Raw genomic sequence first — 20,379 nt, 5'->3', positions numbered from 1 at the left:
TATATTCGCAAAAAAGCACCATACAAGTGGATTGCATAAAATGACAGGAGGGCATGGACAGTTAACGGCCGAGTTGCGAACAGCCGCACTGACAAGAGATTATAGCAAACAGCTTTTTGTTTGGATCAAACATCCAAAGCATGACAACCCCATGTGGAGTCCCAGTGTGTGTCTCCAGACTGTTGTACGTCACCGTGCCAAACGCTGTGCAGCAGCCACGCATCTGACTACATTTTTACATTTGAATGGCCTTCTTTTAACATAAATATACACCTGCATGTGATCTGTTGCATGTTTGAGTTTAAAAAAGCTGAAAGCTGTAAACACTTTCAATGACACTCATTGTCCTTTGTGATAGCTGAATACATGCAGTACTCCGTTGGCCGAGTGCCTTTTTGATCAGACGTTTTTAGACAGAGACAGATGGGCTGAAGTTTCTTTGAGCCGCTGCCACACCAGCAGGAATCCTCCCATGAGGGGCATCGTACTACAGGTCCCAGAGAGGGTCAAAAAGTCCCCCGATCAATACACATTAGCTGCTGCTCCAGTGCCGAACATGGATTAGTTGTCATCAGGGAACCTCAAGGCTAGCTTGTGTGTGTGTGTGTGTGTGTGTGTGTGTGTGTGTGTGTGTGTGTGTGTGTGTGTGTGTGTGTGTGTGTGTGTGTGTGTGTGTGTGTGTGTGTGTGTGTGTGTGTGTGTGTGTGTGTGTGTGTGTGTGTGTGATATACAGAGCCAACTAAGCACCACCAATATCCAAGATTATGCTAATGCCAGTTTTATGAGGAAGCTTTTTTAATTTGCAAGCATGAGCGATTTCATGATTTCCTATATTTGCAGAATTTAACCAATTAAACGTATTGTATGAATTAGTATGATAATAATGATTTATTATAATTTCAATTGTTAATGAGATCCAACTGAGGATCACTAGTTTAATTCTGCACTAATTTGACAAAAATCATTCTGACACTTGGAGCATTGAGTAGTTTTTGGAACATTTTGGGAATAAATACATAAAAATATGAGAATATTGATATCAGTCTCATCTCGTGTGCTATAATATGGATCAAGAGAAAGTAAAAAAACAGAAGTTTTGGCAATTTTACTGACATATTATCAACTCTTGAGGTGTTTTGCAAACCTGTAAAAGTTGCCTATACTTCCAACTAATTTGGAGTCGTGTTTCTGGCCACATAATGTAAATTCAATATGAACTATTTTAGCTTTATTTCCACTAACACCTGAGAGAAATATATCGAACTCTTCACTGCTGAATGCTCTTTTGAATACTAACTATTCAACTATATTTCAAACATTTCCCAAATTGAAATCAATAAAGTATCATCTTATCTTATCTTAGCTAGGGAACTAACTTTGCTGTCTGCGATTTGGTGCTGGTAGTGCACCGTGGGTTCATCAGGACCTTTTAACTGTAAACAGCTGCCTGATGTGGCTGAAAATGCTGATGTGTGTGGTGAGAGGGAACCATTGCACTTAAGATGCAGGCCACAAAACTAACGCATTAAAAGACGATAAAGCACTTTGTAGAACTTAGGGAAACTGCAGAGTCGGATCTTTATTCTCTGAGGGTTCATAACTGTGAATATGAAAATATTGATTAGCTATAACCACAGACGGAAAGAAAGAAACATATTTCCCCCAAATCTACTATTACATGGGTATTTCACAATCTACTTGTAAGTAGTTGGGATGGTTGATGACCCAAACGAAAGCCTTTCACAGCTTCGATGTCATAAGTTATTATTTCAAAGCTGGTTCTGGAAGGTATCTGATTCTAGAAGTAATAACACAGGAGGATAAGGATGTGAGTAAGTGTCGAGAGAGACTTGAATCCCAGGAGTGTTTTGAGTGGTGCAGTGACGAGTCCTAAAACCTGGAAGTGAGTTAGCATTTTACCACTACCGGTTCCCTCGTCTCAGAGCCAATGGGATTTCTCCATAGCATTTTGGAAAATAGCTGGAAATAAGGTCTGTGGTTGACACAAATTTAAGAGACGGATCACGTTTTGTTCTACGACATTAAATACATCAGCAGTGACCCCACTGGTGATGTTTGAAGAGTTTACGTGTCTGATGAAAACTATGGTTGTTAACAAGTGGCTGAATAGGACCACAGGAGTTGTCGAGGAGGTTGTACGTCATTACACCGAACACGTATACACTAGGGATGCATACCGGTATCCGGTATTATTGAAATACCGGTTACTGGTGGCTACGGTATACCGTACCGAAATCAGATCCGGTTTCGATACTTAAAAAAAAAAGAAAAAAAGAAAAATATATATATATATATATAGTATATATATATTTTTTTATTTTAAAAGTGAGTCCGTGGCCCGTGATGGCGGGTGTTATAAATTAGATAGCATAATCGTTTTTCTTCATATTTTATGTATTTTTCATTGTTTGTTCAATACTAGAAAGGTAAGTCCCACAAATGAACTGTGATGGGATTTGTTTTCTCTCACCAGTGAAGGCAAATGTTGATTTTAAAGATGAGATTTGTTTGTTTGTGCAATGCAGAGATCTCATGACCTTTATTCTATTATTTATTTGTTCTCTAGTCGAATCTCAGGTTTAACATTAATTATAACGGTGCTGTAACGGTCTGTTTGCATTGACAAGATGTGCTATTCACGCGGCACACCTGATGGCGGGTGTTATAAAAGATATTCCATAATCAGTTTTCTTCATATTTTTTATGTATTTTTCATTGTTTGTTCAGTACTAAAAGGTCCAAGAAGTCCCACCATTTAATGTAATATTCATTTGACATGTTAACTATATCGTAAAGCGCTTCATGGGAGTAATTGTGGGATGATACATTTTCAAATTATCACGATATGTATCGGTTGAGTATCGGTATCGTTCAGTGGTATCGGTATCGGTGTCGTAAAAAAGTCAATGATATGCATCCCTAGAAACACTCCCGCTAAGTTTGTTTCCCCCTGTTCTGCTTGAAAGCAAGTACCTGCGCTCTTGCAAACTGTTAAACCAAAAGCTCCAACTTGTACAATTTAGAATCTGTATTTTTGAATATCGATCTTAAATTTGCGAGACGTTGAAGCAGCGACCATGCTGTAGTTCGTTTATAGTATAACGTTAGCATTTTGCTTCTGGATTAGATTTATGACTCAAAATGATAAAAGTAGGGTAGACATGTGGATATTATCCGGCTGAACAAAACATGCATTCATCTAACAGGTTCCTTTTCCACAGACCTTATTTCGAGCTATTTTCCAAAATCCTATGGAGAGATCCCATTACTTTCTGTCGAGGGAACCCATGTGCAGCTTACTTCCGGGTAAATACGTCATCCCTGCACCACTCTATAGATGCTTGTTTATTCTGGCAGGGCTAGGTAGACTGAGCAGAAGAGGAGGACTTGGCAAAACAATAAACAACTTCAGCTGCAGAAGAAGTACCAGATAACTGAATAGGCACCCTCCGCAAGATGAGGCCCCACGCAGTCTGCATGATCGGCCTGTAGAGAGGGACGGCCCTGGGTGGCTAGATTAAGAGATAGCAAACTTCAGAGGGGAGTACTGCTGCATAAAAGAAACCCTAACCTACATGCCTGCAGGGAGATTGACAGTCACATTATCAGCACCTTGGACAGTCCTTCTAAATGCTCTTATTGGGGAAACATCTTTTATCTGATTGAACAACGTGTTGTTGCCTAACTCTGTTATGCGTTCGAGCTTGAATAATGGAGAATAGATTTCCACCTCCATTATTCCTGCTTAAATAAATAAGTGTATAAAGAGGTTTTGTGAAATGGCTTTTTAAAATTGCATTAAAGCATAATGGAGTTTCATTATGTTCTTGCCTTGGGGAAAAGTTTGACAGAATCGTAATTGTCTGCTTATGAGGTTTTATACTGAGAACCCTGGAATAAAAGGTGATGGCAGACTGGGTAATGCGTCCTTGTTGACTTACATTTATATGATTTTTTAATCCTCTTTGAAGTTCTTTTCTATCCTTTCCTATAAAAACGTTTCTTCCTTGTTTATTAATGTTAACAATGAGAGTTATGTGTTGTTCATTCAACCTATTAAAAAAAGTGTCTTGTGCAACTTTCACCCTGAATGTGAACATGAACTGTTTACAAGAAAAACTGTCTCTATTATAGCAAGAGCAGTTGCCTATACTGATAATGACCTTTGGCAAATACCTTTTTTAACGTTACAACACAACTTAAACATGTGTTGGCTGTCTCTGTATTTGTAATAACTTAAGATTGATGGACAAATACATCATTTGTTATAGTATTTTGCAATAATTGGCACAAGTTCTACTGATGACGAAAGGCATTTCTCTGCATAGCTATAGCCTTGTGTACTTGCGAAAATGCTGACTAAGAACGTTTACAAATGACTTTTGAAAAGTGTCAGATCTTATTGCCCAGAAACGGCCAGCAGTATTTCATAAATATAGTTTTTATGGTTTTAGGTGGGTGGTTGTTTAACACAAAGACAGAAACACTGACTTCCAGGATGAACCTTCACTAATAACATCGGCACAAACCTTGTTAGTAACATCCAAAAACTTTTCTCAAAATGGCAATAACTTTCTAGACTTGCAGAGGATCAGCTGAAGGCTGACACTTTTTAAGTTGTTCACAGCTGCCGTCTGATGCAGAGGTGGAGCTGACGGTGTGAAGCTGAGCTACATCTGTGGGTTCACTCATGTGTAAACTGTGCAGACCTACGGGTGGTTTATGGGCACCGTCGGATACACAGCCCCTCACCCAGTCTTCTTTTTATCAAATGAATAATCCACATCTTCTGTGTTACACTCGGACCAAGACAAAGCTTAACCACCAAAAAGAAAGAGAGATCATGTGTGTGTGTCTGTGCATGTGTGTGTGAATAGAGTATGTGTGAAACCCAGGAGCAATAATTAGTCAGAGAGACAGGGGAAATGGTTGTGGCCTTTAGTTTGACATTTCTGACCACAGCAACACATGCACAAACACGTGGTCTGCTTAGGGGCAGGGTTTTGAGAGAATGACACAGATTCTGGTAAATATAGCTGCTTTTTTGGACACACGTACTGTACCTGTGTTTTACCCTCCAGGTGTGTTGCTGTTGTGCAATTACAATTCAAAATAACTTGGTAGGTAAAAAGAAAAATCCTTAATAATTGTGCCATCTATGTCATCGATTAGGATTACATTTGATTCCCTGATTCGACATCTAAAAACTGAATGCAACACAAGGCAGGTTTTTAACAAATTCAATGTTTGTGTTGTCTTACTAAAATAAACTCATTGGAAGGTGAAAAAAAAGTAATTAAGGGGTAACAACTATTACCTAAACTGTAAAATTGTTTCCATATCATGAACAAATAAAAGGCGCAGTATAAGTTAGAAGATCTTTAGCTTCGGTGATGTGATATATTTATAATTTAAATGCCATTTGAGGAGCTGGAAATTAAATGAAATTCACAACAATTGGATCACAAAAAATGTCTCTGCTTCATCCAACAAGCTTAAAGTCAAGTTTGGATTATTTATTTGAGTTAGTGTCCATTTGATTTAATACATTTACATACACATCTGTAACTTGTTTTGACATATACCAACATACTGACTCTCCTTCAGTTTGAAGAATTTCAGTGTTGGGTATTTTTCAAAACAACTTCAATGTGTGAATTGTTTTTATGTTTGTGCAGAACTCATTTACTCGTGTTCTTTGGGAATTTTTCTGTCAAACACATTTTTTGTTAAGTTGCCAAAGCCCTGCTCACGGGGACAAAACCACATAGTTTTGGAGACAATGGGGGGAAAAGGAGAGGGAATGTTTTCCCTAATGGACAGGAATGTGTCCCCTTACCCAGGTCACAATGCTCAATTCAGCCCGGGCCCCCGACAAAAAAACATGCCATTCTGAAATGCCAGGTGACGCTTTGTTTGAGCCATTCATTATATCACTGTCACATGTCTGTCTGTTGGCTTATTCAAGACTGTCGGACGAACAGACCAGGGGTTTTGGACGAGGCCTCTCTGTTCGAAAGCAATGAATCACACCCACTCATTGTCATCTGCAGAGTGCTTTAGTTCATGCTAATTACATTCAATCATAGTTATTACCGCCAAAGGTGCTCTGCAATGACTCACTTTGTGATATCAAAAAGTAACTAAACAACATATAATCCACCTGGAAACGTTGGTCATCTCTGTGTGTTTTTTTCGCCTACAGGTTCAACCTACTATGACAACGTGCGTCCGTTAGCGTATCCCGACTCAGACGCTGTCCTCATCTGCTTCGACATCAGCCGTCCAGAAACACTGGACAGCGTGCTCAAAAAGGTCAGTGACGCAGTAACAGAAGTGTGAATTTGTCCTGTTTGATTTCTCCCTGATGAAGCTGAGGCGGTTTTCAAGGAACATTTGCTTTTTATCACGACTGCAAACATCAGAGCGGCATTAAAGGATACTTTGATGTAGATTTGAATCTTTCCAATTATTGAGTAATTACTGCGAGGCACACATAGCGTTTTTAAGGATTTGCTTTGCAACTCGTAGCGTTTTTAGTTATTGATAAATGTTCATTTTCACTGAAATTTTTTTGACCTCCCCAGTCCGCAGACATTCCTGGAGTCTGCACGATCACTCATCAATGACATCATCAATACAAAACCAAAACGTTTATCTTTTATGTTCGACAAATTCTCACACCTACAGGGGGTCCACTGGAGAACTAACTTGAACTTTGACCTCATTAGATGACCTTAGTAATAGTGGTGAATAAACTGATCTCACAATGCATGCCACAGTGACATGTTGAAAAGTTTGGGGACAATTCAAAGGATTGCAATGTGCCACCATGACTTGTTTCCATTTATTTTGACATTGAAAGCCCACATCTTATTTCTTTTGCCGTTTTTTTTGGAAAGCTTAACAACCTCTTCTGCCCCTTCCATTTTCCTCTAAGATGGCTATTTTTTCTCACTATGGCTAAGCTTCAAAAATACCCCCTGACTCTTATCACTTCCTCTTTTCATTTTATACCCTTTGTTCTCTTCAGACCAATCTCTTCTCAAATCTCCAATGTAAGAAGATTTCTCATCTAGCATTACGCTCTCTCAGATGTTATCCCAGCCTCTACCCGGCTATCACCTTCTTTTAACACTTCCAACTTTGCAGCTGGCAACATTTTCTCACATTTTCATCATAACTTCCTGACTAGCAGCCTGCCAACATTGCTGCATGTTATCCTTAATATCACCTCTCCGTCTTTCTGCCGCCCTTGCCTGTTTGAATCGAAGTATCAGGTTATTTGTTGAGAGACTATTGAAGATTATGAAAGCTACGATAAAATAAACCATCACCAGCATTTTCAACTAGTACATATGAAGTCCAGAAGCTGTACAAATACTTCAAGCACAATAGCAGAGGATGACAAACACAAACAAACCTGCTGGCTGATGATGAAAGGGTGGATAATTGTAATCATAGGTTCTACCAACCACTGTTTCAGTGTAGCTGAATAAAGCACCCTGGGGTCAGTGACAATAAATAGAGTACATCAACAACATTTGTGCACAGCATAGGGACGATGCACAAAGGACTCATACACACCAGTTCAAGTTTTTAGTGAGCTTAAGAAAACCTGGTGGTTGATGTACCCAATTATTTCAAAAATAGATGATGAGTACAAATTCTCTAAGACTGTAATTCAACCCACTTTATGAATATTTAACTAGCAACTAAAAACATCTATAATTGAAACGACCTTTCAAAAAGCTCAACACATAACAACATTTTACATTCCATACATTTCTTTAACTTTTAAATGATGTTAGCTGCAATGTTTTCTTCCTGGTATAAATGTCTAAAAAAAGCCTCCCTTAACGTCAGTTGAAGACGAAGTTACCCGAAAATAACCAGCCTCCATTATTATCTTTTTATAAACTTTGAGTACTCTTTATCCCGGGCAAAACTCTTAGCAATTCTGAATATTAACACAAACAATAAGCTGCTCTTCCCATGGGTCCTTTGTGACTGATTTAAATTGCTGCTATTCACGAGTTGCACACTGTTCGGCGGAGCGGCCCATTGAAAGGCAACAGCTCACTCTGCACAACTGCACCGCACACTGGAGCCTGTAACAGCAGAGACACAGGCATCGGGAGAAAAGGGCTCTTTGTAAAAGGAGAACAAATGGAGCAGCAATGCTCAAAGTGTCTGTGCCATGGTGTGAGGAGATAATGACAAGAATCTCGGAGAGAAAGAAAACGATAAGGAGAAAGTGTTTGATGGTTTGAGTCAGGTCTTTCTCTCTTTCTTCTTCTAGCTTTTATAACCATGAGCATCCAAGTTGTTGCTAACAGAACATCGTTATTGTTGTGTTGTGGGTATCGGAGGGGGTCGGAAATTGTTTTCTGCATAATGGAAAGAAAACGTTTTCCGATATCCTCATTTGAACCTGTGTCTGATTCATAATGTTCCACTCATATGTATGTGTCTATTTATATACAGTGGCAGGGGGAGACGCAGGAGTTCTGTCCAAACGCCAAAGTGGTGCTGGTTGGCTGCAAGTTGGACATGAGGACAGACCTCAATGTCATGAGAGAGCTTTCCAAACACAGACTCATCCCCGTCACCCACGAACAGGTGAGGAGTGCAGACAAAACAACACTCATCTGTTTTTATATGTGTTGGCATCAACACTGTCAAATCCAGCTTGGACATACAGCTTCTGTTACCAAAGTGTAACAATGTGACAGTCTTTGGTATGTGTGAAGAACTGAATAGTATGGTTTTAACAGATTTGATCAATATCATTTTTGAAACACCTATGATATATTGTTGGTACAGTCCTTTGTAATTTTCCACTGCAGCGATTTCCATTTGCCTATAGTAACACTGATTCACACATTTAATAGTATCATCCCACACAAATGACATCAACTTCTGATTCTCCTGTGCACACAAACAAAACTTTTGAAAATGAATTGAGAAAATCACATTTGCTTTCGATCATCACTTTCATAGAAATGGAGAAAACAAGGGGAATAAAAGAGCTAGAGACAAACAGCCGGATGTGCGATAATACAATTGTTTTGTTTGTGTCTTGGAGTGATGAACAGTGGCATGCCTGCATTTTAATAGCCTATTTTCATGTAAATGTAAATTCACACTTCTTGGCACCCTTTTGTCAACATAATAATGTTTTCTCATACCTCCGACGAAGCAAAGGTAACTGCCCTCGTTTTCCTGTCAGTAATCGCATCAAATTAAGTCGAAAACTTTCTCTTGATAAAGTGATTCAGCTCCACATGAACAGAAACTTTTGTCTGAGGCAAAAGTTTTCCTGACATTTTAACAGCAGCCATTTTGAACTTTGAAACTCTTTCTTTCTTCTAGTCCACCCTTTGTGGCCACTTTCAACTTGTTTGGCTGGATGTTTACTATAGATTTCCAGAACAGTCTTACATAAAGGACGTTTAAGGCTCAATTGGTAGAGCTGGTGGCCCTTGTATGGTAATGAGGCCCTCTTTCTCAATAAATAAAGGGACTGGTTGCCCAAATAAATCTTTTTTTTTTTTTAAGTTTGAAAAAATCTTCCCAAAAGAACCCAAACAATGACTTCAGTTCACTCCTAATGTGTCAAAACAACGTCTTGTGTTTATTTAAATGACATGATTTTTGACTAAATGTATGAATACAAATTAACAATCAACAGTGAAACCCTACAGAGGCTGCACTGTTAGTCCATTAGCTGAATAGTATTGTACAAGAAATAGAAAAAAGGTTGAAAATGGCTGGATTTGTAAAAAGAAAATGTAGCTTTAGAATTGTCTTGATGCATTCAAAAAGCTGCACTCCAAAGCTACAAACTGTGACCTTTACATTTCAGCCTCTTGACCAGCTGATCCCCCAGGGAAAGTGCATTCGCAAGAATAAACCGCACACTCATTGTGTGACTACTGCTGTCATCGGCTTAAAGGCGTCCAAACACAGACTTGAAGTGTTGGAAGGTTCACATTAATGCAACGATAAGGCGACCTCCTTGGAAGCACAGCTACAGTCTTTCATGTTTTTCATAGAATAAGGATATTATTATCACAGCTGACCGCTAGATACTCCTTCAATATGGAACATCTCTAACACTGATGGCTGCACACCCACACTGTCACAACGTGTTGATGTTTCACTGCCAAAGAAGTCCACGAATCCAATTGATGACACACTCCAGAAAGAAAGAATGAAATAAAGTCAAAGTGCTATTTTTACATTTAAAAGAAGTATACACAATCTTTCTTTCTACATGAAACACCATATATACCATTTTAACCAGTGCAGATTTAAGACAGTGATATAACCACTACTGGGAATAAGTTGAGCATTTACGCTTTCATTTTACAGTTACACAGATAGGCCTTAAATATTTCATAGCTGTGTAGAGGATCTTTAGTTTGTGTATGCCCCAGCTAGCTATCATACTTCTCTGAGCTTAGGCTTTTATTAGGAGGGAAGTGTTTACTTCACAAGACCAAGGGTCTGATATCCAAAAAATTATAAGGTAGGGATGATCTAACAGCATTTACAAATAGTACAAAATAAAAACACACTTTTTAAAGAGGGTTTCAAAGTCCACAGTTTCTGCATTGGAGCACTCATAGTATGGCTTTCAAAAACCAAATGGAAATGTTTCATTTTGACCCTGTTGGATAACAAGATGCTTTCAACAGTGTGCCAGAGGTTCAACATGGTTTAAGGACATTTAAGAATGCAAAAAGCATCATTGCCACCACATGACCCCCCCCTTTCTCTCTCACACATACATACAATTTGCACTAAGTACTAGCTCTCAGCAGCTTTTTGGGTGAATCACCCTCTTTTGGACAACAAACAAACACAAACCATAGCACACGACTGGATAAATGTTTGAATTAAAAACTGCAAAAACATGAAAATGGATCAAATAACTAAATCTAATGTGAAAGGAGACTCTTTTAGATATTGAAACCACAAAGCATTACGACCTGATGGCGGTGTAGCGTTTTACAGGCATTAAGCTTTTTGTTGTCTTCCTACAGGGAGATACACTTTTGGTTCAGTCTCAGTTTTCTAATCAACCGTTTTTTCCGAAACAGTAGAATGAGCAGCAGGCAAAGACTGAGGGAATGCTACCTGCCAAATCGACTAACAAACAGAGAACTACTGTAGGTTAGCTACTCGCAGCTAAAGAGCCAGGCAATTCTCGGAGAAGTTGGTGGAGACCCAAACCAGAGCTAATAAGGATAATAAATATTGATTATACGTTTGTCTCATGCCACAAACAGTTGGAAACAAATGCTAATATTGCAAATTATCTGCTAGATTTGCTTCTTTTGATTTTCATGTTTACATGTTGTCCTAACAACCTCATATTTTATATCTTTCTCTGTTTTTAGGGAACTACTTTGGCGAGGCAGATTGGCGCAGTGGCCTACACAGAGTGCACCTCGAAGTATTCAGAGAACAGCGTCCGTGATGTTTTCCACGTAACCACCCTTGCCTCCGTGTCCCGTATCAATCAACCCCAGATGAAGCGTGCTGGCTCGCGCCTCGGACTCAAGCGGGTTTCCCAGCAGCCACCTCGGACTGAGATTCTTGAGCAAACACCCGCCATTAGAAAGGACCGGGCCAAAAGCTGCGTGCTCATGTAGGACCAGAGTCTAACCAACAGACTGAAAACCATGCCGCACATGAACTTAATTTATTGGTGAATTCTTGTCAGGTCTTTGCACTGCATAAAGGACGATGTGATGAAAACAAGAAATTCTATCCTGTGGAGTTCTTTGAGGAAATGTTTGTCCATCTTTAGCAAAACTTTCCTTGTTATATTTCTCATTGGGGATGGTCATTGTCGTGGCAAAGCTATTTAACGCTCTTTCTTAAACAAGTGGACAAATGGTCATGGACACAAAAAGGCTGGTAAGAAAATGATACAAAGGAAAGAAAAATATATATAAGAGTATGGGGTTGAAAGTAAAAAAAAAAAAACATAGGAAAGATCAGCCTGCAGGAACCAGCTTTAAAAGGGATGGGCTTTATGTTGTTTCCTGTTTTGACAAACTTTTCTCTCTGTAAGTGACAAAGTAAATGAAGCACAAAATGATGCACGCAACTGTTCCGAGTTATTCCTAAATGTCAGGGATTCACTTTGCTGTTTCACTTCATATGACAAGTTTAAAATCTGGACTAAATAAAAATAACTTGTGCCTGAGATGACACAAATGTTCTTAAACCACAAGTGCTTTAATATTAAAATCTTATTAATCACTCACCACATACAACTGAAGTGTTGTGCAATGAATATTGTCCTTATTCACACTGGGAAGGAAAGTCACGAAGAGAGTACACTGGGTGAATGTTATGTTGTACATGTGATAATGAAATAAATAAAAATGGCTCTGCTGAATGTTGGGACATCTTCAATATGTAATTTATTCATGTCACTGTAATTTGGCCTTTATAAATAATTATGCTTAGAAAAGTTTGGGTATGAATGGTAAATGATTTGTTATACTTGTGTCTTCCTTTGGTGCAGGGGTTACGCTAGTTCCCAGCTCATGAGATTTTTGCTCTGGAAGGCACAAACATTAGTCTTTGAATAAGCTTCTGTCGTGAAATATATAACTTTTTCACTAGAGCAAGATTTTCTAATGAACAGCAAAGAAATAGTAACAGTAAATTAATAACTTTGCCAAAATACTACTACATAAAGCCATACTTCAACATCATATAAACAGCTCATCTGCAACAACCCGAGATAAAAATACATATTAACGCAAATCACCTAACAGTTATTAGCAACAATGCCTTTAAAACTTAAGATCGTAAATGATCCTGCCTTTTTAACACTTTAAGAGTGTTTGAGCTAAATGCTAACGTCAGCATGCTAACATTCTCGGAGTGATATAACTCTTGGTGTTTGGCAGGTATAATGATTATGTTGTTAACCAATTTGGTTTAGTGTTTAAGCAATGTAAAATCTGCTAATTAGGATCCAACAAAAATACATACCAAAAGGGTATCACCAAAGTTACTACGATCCATCTTCTATGAATGATTGTATTTACCAAATGTTATAGTGAACCATCAAATTTGACTTGGGATCCAAGCGTTTGACTGAATACCCGACAGACCAGAGAAAAGAGCCTCATTGCATCCTTAAGTGTGTCGAAAGCAATAGATTACATCACAAAACGAATTTTTTTTACATAAAAGTTGGCTACAGGCCTGCTCAGAATCAGATAAAGTCAAAATTCAAGTATGAAGAGAAGGCAAACCATCATTACTGCTCTGTGACCTTCACCGCCATTATTTTCCCACTTACAGATACTCCAGCAACATCACAAGTAATATGAACATATTCCCCTCACATTAAAAATGAATACAGCAGTACTGAACTGTATTCAGGAGCCTGGTGGTCTGACCTTTAGGCTCTTGTTCCATTTGTTTCCCACCACGATGGATCAGACCCTGCAGCAGCCTCCCCGCCTCTGTGAGCAACGGCATAGTGACATTTCACAGCATCGCTGCCATGCAGGGAGCGCGAGGTCGCACCACACGCCCGAGGGGAGACCGGGCGGACCTCCAGTCGGGGGAGAGAGGACGTCCATATAGATGGAGGAGCAACAACCTTGCATATATGTAGTACTCGACAACGTCAGCATAGTAATTTAATCTCAAATGCCAGTGGTGGTTAATAATAGCTGGTCCGACTCAGAATTTATGATTTTCAGCAGAGGGAAGTAAATATAATAGATTAAATCCAACGTTATCCACATAAAACGTCATGTTTTTTCATTATTATACAAAGAATGAGCCTGCTGGCTAGCTTTGATGAAGGAACAGGACTTAATCAGACTTGAATTTCAACCTGACAACTCTTGTTATCTACACTTAGGTTCTGTTTACCAGCTGCAGCTCTGTGTGAAGGGCCGGTAAAATAAAGTTAGGTAAGAAACTTTGAGGCTAGAGCGACCTCAGCCTGAGGCACTGGGTCATCCTCTGCTTTTGGTGGAGGAAATGTTTGTTGATGGTACAGAAAAGGTGAAAGATATCACTCTTTAGCCTTCGGCTGGAGTGAACAAACATATTTGGCAAACACTCCTCCCTCTTGTCCTTGCAGCCTCACCTGTCGATGGAATTTCAACAGCAGTTTTACTGTGGAGCTACTGCAGAGCACCTAGTTCCTATAGTGTATTAATGGCAACAATTGTTCAGCTATTTTCAGATCGTTCCCATATGGATGAGGGGATTTGTGTGAGAGAAGCAGCCGTAAAAAGTAGGTAGGAGGGAATATAGACTCAAATGACCCAAGAGGCACAAGATATATGACCACAGAGAGACCATTAGACTCCCACGTCGATAATGTTCTCATTTACTTTCCATTTCATCCCATTGTCAAGGTCCTCCAACTTCATATTTTATCTTTATATGTGCAGTTATGAGTTGGCATATAAGTACTATAACCAAAGTACAACCAAAGTTACAGTTCAGTCAGTTAGAACAAATGGAATAGGCTATAGTCCTTTTAGATTTAGCTAACACTCCAGGCCAAATGCACTCACAGCGGGTAAAATGTAATGCAGTTCCTGGCATCAGTCCTTGCAAACCTCCTGTTGCTACAGGGCAAGTGCAAAGGAATGAAAAAGATAATAGATAAGTAAAAGAATAGAGACGGTTCAATGCAAATATGGGAGGAACATGAAAGATATGAAAGATACTGTGTGAAGTTTATATGTCCACACCTGATACAACACTAATGATACTCCCATCAGTCTTAGCTGTACTTGAGAAAATAAATAAATGTCAACCTTACAATGCTGCGAGGGAAAGTCTGGGGATAAGTAGTTCTCTGGAGGAGGATGAAAGCATGCAGACAATTGACTGAAAATATCTGCTAGGCAATTAAAGATGAATGCCAAAAACTGAAGAGTTTTGGAAATATCTCAGTCCATCCAGTTTCATTCCACAGGCCATAAGACTATTAAACACTGGCACTTATTAAAAAACATCCTTAAATATTCATCTGTTTGCATCTCACAAATTATGTATCTGTCATATCATATTCCATTTACTTATGTATAAAGACTCTTCCTGCACTATGTCTATTTTACTTGTATTTACTTGCATATCTTATTTGTTGTATGTCCTATATACGGTATATGCTGCACTGTTGGAGGAGCCTGTGACTTAAGTGTTTCATTGCTATATCTGCACTGTAGCTAATGTGCAAATGACAATAAAGCCTTGAAACTTGAAATATAAAAGGCATAAGCTGAGTCTCATCATGAATACGATAGAAATGAAAGTTATGTTGATACAAGAATAAGAGCATGCCTTCACCTAAAGGTACCCCATTGGAGAGATTGGCTTAGCGTTACATATTTGTTATTATGTATCACAGGTCAAATGATCATATTAAACAATGTTATAGCACATTACAGATGTTCCTCTTATATGCAGGCCTGCTCTCCGGTTGTAAGACGAAGCCACAAACAGCTAAACATTAGGTTTCTCAGTCTTGTTCTTCATGAGTCTCGCTGCTTTTCAATCTAACCGCCTAATCACAAAGCATTTACCTTGAATGTAACGTGAATGTACTAAAGACAAACAGCAATCAACTCCAACAACATCTTTCAGGATCCAAATCCAGCCTACAGCCTACGTCATATGTCCCATGGCGGATGAACCAGCCACATGTAAATAATGTTAATAATGTCACACGCGGTCATGTGACAAGTTCAAATTGAATTATGGTAATTCTGACATGTAAAATGTATTAGGGTTTTGTTTGAATCCTTTCAAACCAGACAGTTATCTATCTCCATGTAATGCCTGTCCCGTGTTATTATTATATGCACATTTATCCTGGTACAAACACACTTTGCAGGAGGTCCATTTTTCATTTTGATTCCACTATAAAGTACCACTGATCAGTGACCACCGAGGCTCAACCCTTCTGCATCTTTAATGCCATTCCTGCTTGCAAAGTGTCCGTAGCCATAAAACTGCACCCTAATGCTGTGAGGGTGGAGGATGGCAGACAGCGCTGCTCTAATATCTGTTCAGTTTGACTCAAATCCCCTCTTTTAACATCACAAGGAAAGGGAATACGGTGAAAAAAGGCTGGCAACAAGCATAAACCACACAATACAAGCAACATAATAGCAATGCCAGGATAATGGTTGCTGCCGTGTCAGTGGGAAAGAGTGGGTCATTAAAAATGCAGGACCCATTTAAACAGTATGTAAAATTGAGCAGATTAAATATATATGTGCCCCGTGTCCATGAGGGCTCAGGCTTTTCCTTCTGTTCTCTCTGCGCAACAATAAAAGTGGCACATTTGTGGAGTCAAGACGACGGAAAGCGCACACACACAATAAAATGCAGCTGCACATATGAGCATGCACATGGGCACACATACACAAAACCAAAAAGGGTGACGTTTCTGAAATTGAATCTTCACTATGGCGGAACTCTTGAAAATTTAACAAGGAGTAAACAAAGCTCATACTGTTTAAAAAAAAAATGTTTGTTCCACCTGTGTACATTCTGTTTCATTTCCTTCTACATTAGGGAAAGTTGTACAGGCTGTACAGACTTGTTTTGAAGCAAACCCAACCGGTTGAGTTTCTAAAAAGGTTTCCTTGTTCATGACCTGGCCTTAAGGACTTTGTTGAGGTGGACAGTGTTTGGTTTGGAGGCAAAGGGTGCGACCATAATACTGGGCCAGCAACTAATGAGGATCAAAGGAGAGTGAGAGAACAGTCAAAGCAGACAAGTGCAGTCATTCTTCAGCTTGACCATAGAGAGCTGACATCAACATGCATGTAAGGAGCACACAAATCTAAAATGGCTGAGTCATTAACCAGTTGTGAAGTCAAGTCTGATTACATTTGTATCAACATACATCTGGTGCCTTTTTATCCTTTAGTTTCCTTGATTGTTACAATATTTTTGTTCTGAGAAGTACACATAATTATGGATTTACAGATTGTCATTGGATCAATTTTGGCATTTCTACTACGCTCGATAGTATTGACCTGTAATGAACCTGACATTTTAAGAAAATCAAGAAACAGACTCCAAGGTAGAGCTGCAACTAGCGATTTTCTCCATTATCAATGAATCTGCTGATTATTTTTTCAATCACTTGATCTTTTGACCCGTTGAAAGTCAGGAAAATAATGCAAAATGTCCCAGAAAATAATCCAAGAATGCTTCCCATTACAACAACCCGACATGTGGGTATTTTCAGTTGTTCTGCTCTTGTAGTTTCTCTTGTCACAATGTTATGGAGTGTTGTTTTGACTCTTGTAACCACACCGGTCTTATGTCATTGCAAAATAACAGAATCAATCACGTTGCTCATTCAGAATTTAGCCGTGGGGTAACGAACTGCCCTCAAGTGTTTGAAGCAAAGGCCAATCTGCTTGTACATGTTTGCAGACACACACAGATGTGCAGCTTCACAAACAAACAGGCACGTTGAAACATTCCAGATGGCCAAGCAGATTGTTTTGTGCTGATTTCCCCAGTGCAACATTTGAACAGAAATATCATGCACACAGAGACACCCCGACCTACACGCACAGTCACTCGATTACTGCTAAAGAGGTTTAAGACAGAGAAAACACAACTTGTGACCAACAGATTATATTTAAACTGGTTATTTCCTATTCTGTAACCAAGCTAAATGACTGCTGACAAACTGACGTGTTTTTAAAACCTCCGTGCTTTAATATTTTGGCGTGAACAAGTGATTACTGTGCGTTTTTATTTACAACTCGACAGATTGCTAATTTAATTATACAGACATACATTTAGAGGACTGCTTACTTTGATGATCCTTTGAGTTTTTTCTAGTTCCACCATGATGTGGACATTTCTGATTCTATGAATTTTGGTCCAAACATACTGTTCCAAAAGGATGTATCCTAATATCTTACAGGTTAAAACTATTGGATTGCTTGCATACCTTTAGTTTAAGACCAATTACCTGCCAACTAATCAAATTCCCATCAGCCTCTGCGGTTGTGTGTGCTCTGTGCTAAATATAAGATGTTTGCTCACATGTTAATCTGAGATAGAGAACATGGTAAACATTTTTCTCATTAAACATCAGCATGTTGGCATTGCTATTGTTAGCATGTTGACATTAGCATTTAGCTCAAAGCACAAGCACACAGAACCCAAAGCATGTTTAGAGAATCCTAGTCTTACTATAAGTAGGTAGATAGATAGATAGATGGATGTTGGCGTTGCAGCAGCATAAAAAGGCAATGAACATAACAGAAATTAAGACAGTCAAAAATATTTCAGAAATAAGCATTACAAAGTGAAAAAAATACAAATTTCCAGTACCAAATATAATGCAGGATATTAATTGTGCAAGAAATTGATTATTCAATATTAAATTGAATGCAAATGTAAAATGTACAGTGGGAGTTTAAGTCCAGTTATCAGGATATTAGGATTTCATGCCTGCAATAATATTAATGGTTTTATTGTTTTGTAAACAAACGTTGGATTTTCATTGTCAACATCTCAGTAACGTCTACTGTTAGACAACGGTTCAGGTTTCTGCTGACACTGTAATGACACATCTTTTAGTCGTCTGACAGTCATCAACCATTGTGTCGTTATTCAACTAACAGATCACCCAGAGGCTAAAAACCATTCTGCTAACTGTACAGTAGAAGAAAGCAAACAGGGTCGCATTGTGAGCCGGGACTCTGTATCATGCTGTAACGCTGTCTCCCTTACACAGTGCACTGAGCTGAATGGGCGCTCAGCTGCAGCTCAGCTCTGAAAATCAGCTGACTGGAGGATATCTGTCCTGCCACTGTGGCGTCTGGCACCGCACATCTGGCATTTAAAAGGCCTCGGAGCAAACGTGCTGACAATACTGTTTCGTGTGGTCTCTATTTTTCAGCCACCTGGTTTTCGACGTCTGTTTTTGTCATAGCAATGAATGACCATGAATGCAACATTTATATTTATCCTGCATCTAGATGCCAAGTGCAATAGCTGTAATATACAAAACAATCCGCAGTTAAAGAAAGCAGTCTTGGGTATGTGCATTAACGTGTTGGAACACATGTTTGCAGTGTATAGTACCGTTTCTTCTGTATTTAAAATGAATCCTTACAGTAAAAAAACACTTGAAATCTCCATTCCAGCTTTCAACCTAGCGTATATATGGTGCAGTCACTCAAGTTGACTCATGTCCTTGAGTCATAATTGTTCCAAGCTCATTCTGCTTGAAAAGTTGAGCGTAGCTGCAGGAGTAATACGCTTTCCTGCAATATCTCTCTGCCCTTCAAACACTTTCACTCATTTCCACATAGCTTCAATGGCTTATGGTTTTTGCAGATATGATTTCTTCACAACATTAGCCCTGGTTATTGCATAGGTTACAATCACCACCGTACCGACCACCAACACTTCCTGAGGGATGTTGAGTGAGTGCTATAAGTAGAAACATACATTATTAAGGTGGCATGTTCACCACACACGAATACACATGGTTTACATACTGTAAGTGGTCTTGTTTTTCATCAATGGGAAGGAGGAGATTGTGAATGAAACACATTGACATTTGCGGGATTTTTAAAGCTGTTATGACTGTTTGATATAAAGCTTTAAATCAGTTCAAATCTGACAACCAGCACCTCTAAAGATAAAGGTAACACTGAAAGTAAATATATTCACATAACGACTGACTCAATATTGCTGCTCTGAACTCTACTCATATAGTTGGAGGCTAGAAATTGTCTGAAATTATTGCACAATGCCAGAGAGTGGATTCCCCCCCCCCCCCACAAAGTCACAATTAATTTGACTGTGGAAAATGATTTGTCCAATTAAATAGAAAACAGAGGTGGAAAGAAGCGATAGAGGGAAAGCAATGATGGGTGTATGAGACATTTAAGCTTGCATGAACTATCCGTGCCGTGTAAAGTTAAAATGAGTAAAATGCAAATTTGTGTTATTCTATGTAGGGAATAGTAGGACGAAAAGTAGGACCTTTTCTGCAAACCTCATAGCCAGTCGTTGGTTTATAATGAGCAGTGTGTGTGTGTGTGTGTGTGTGTGTGTGTGTGTGTGTGTGAGATACACCCAAAATGTTCTTTTTGGGTTTCCTTTCCAAAAACTAAAATGTTAACTTTGTTATGAACAAGTAAGTAACCACATGATCAAGTATTATATGTAAATGCTTTTTAAATGTTTTTGTTTATTTTAAAAGGGACATCCAGTTCATGGAGAAGTAGATTTCTGGGGTTTAACACTGTTTTTAAAATAATTTGAAGTAATGAATCACGACAAACCAAAAACAAATGCAAG

At 38.9% G+C, this 20,379-nt stretch overlaps 1 protein-coding gene across 1 annotated transcript in view; it reads left to right on the top strand.

The window, feature by feature from the left end:
- LOC307023932 (rho-related GTP-binding protein RhoN-like) overlaps window positions 1-12,439 on the top strand; it is a 28,452-nt gene extending 16,013 nt beyond the window's left edge. The window contains exons 3-5 of the mRNA XM_079657628.1: window positions 6,227-6,336; window positions 8,509-8,643; window positions 11,430-12,439. Coding sequence (XP_079513754.1) covers window positions 6,227-6,336; window positions 8,509-8,643; window positions 11,430-11,684 — 500 coding nt within the window. The 3' untranslated portion in view covers window positions 11,685-12,439. The remainder of the gene's footprint in view (window positions 1-6,226; window positions 6,337-8,508; window positions 8,644-11,429) is intronic.
- The last annotated feature ends 7,940 nt before the right edge of the window (window positions 12,440-20,379 follow it).

This window comes from Notothenia rossii (genome assembly GCF_949606895.1).
Source record: "Notothenia rossii genome assembly, chromosome: 11".
Classification (NCBI taxonomy): Eukaryota; Metazoa; Chordata; class Actinopteri; order Perciformes; family Nototheniidae; genus Notothenia; species Notothenia rossii.
The sequence above is the reverse complement of the archived record's forward strand: the minus strand, read 5'-3'. Positions and strand labels throughout refer to the sequence as shown.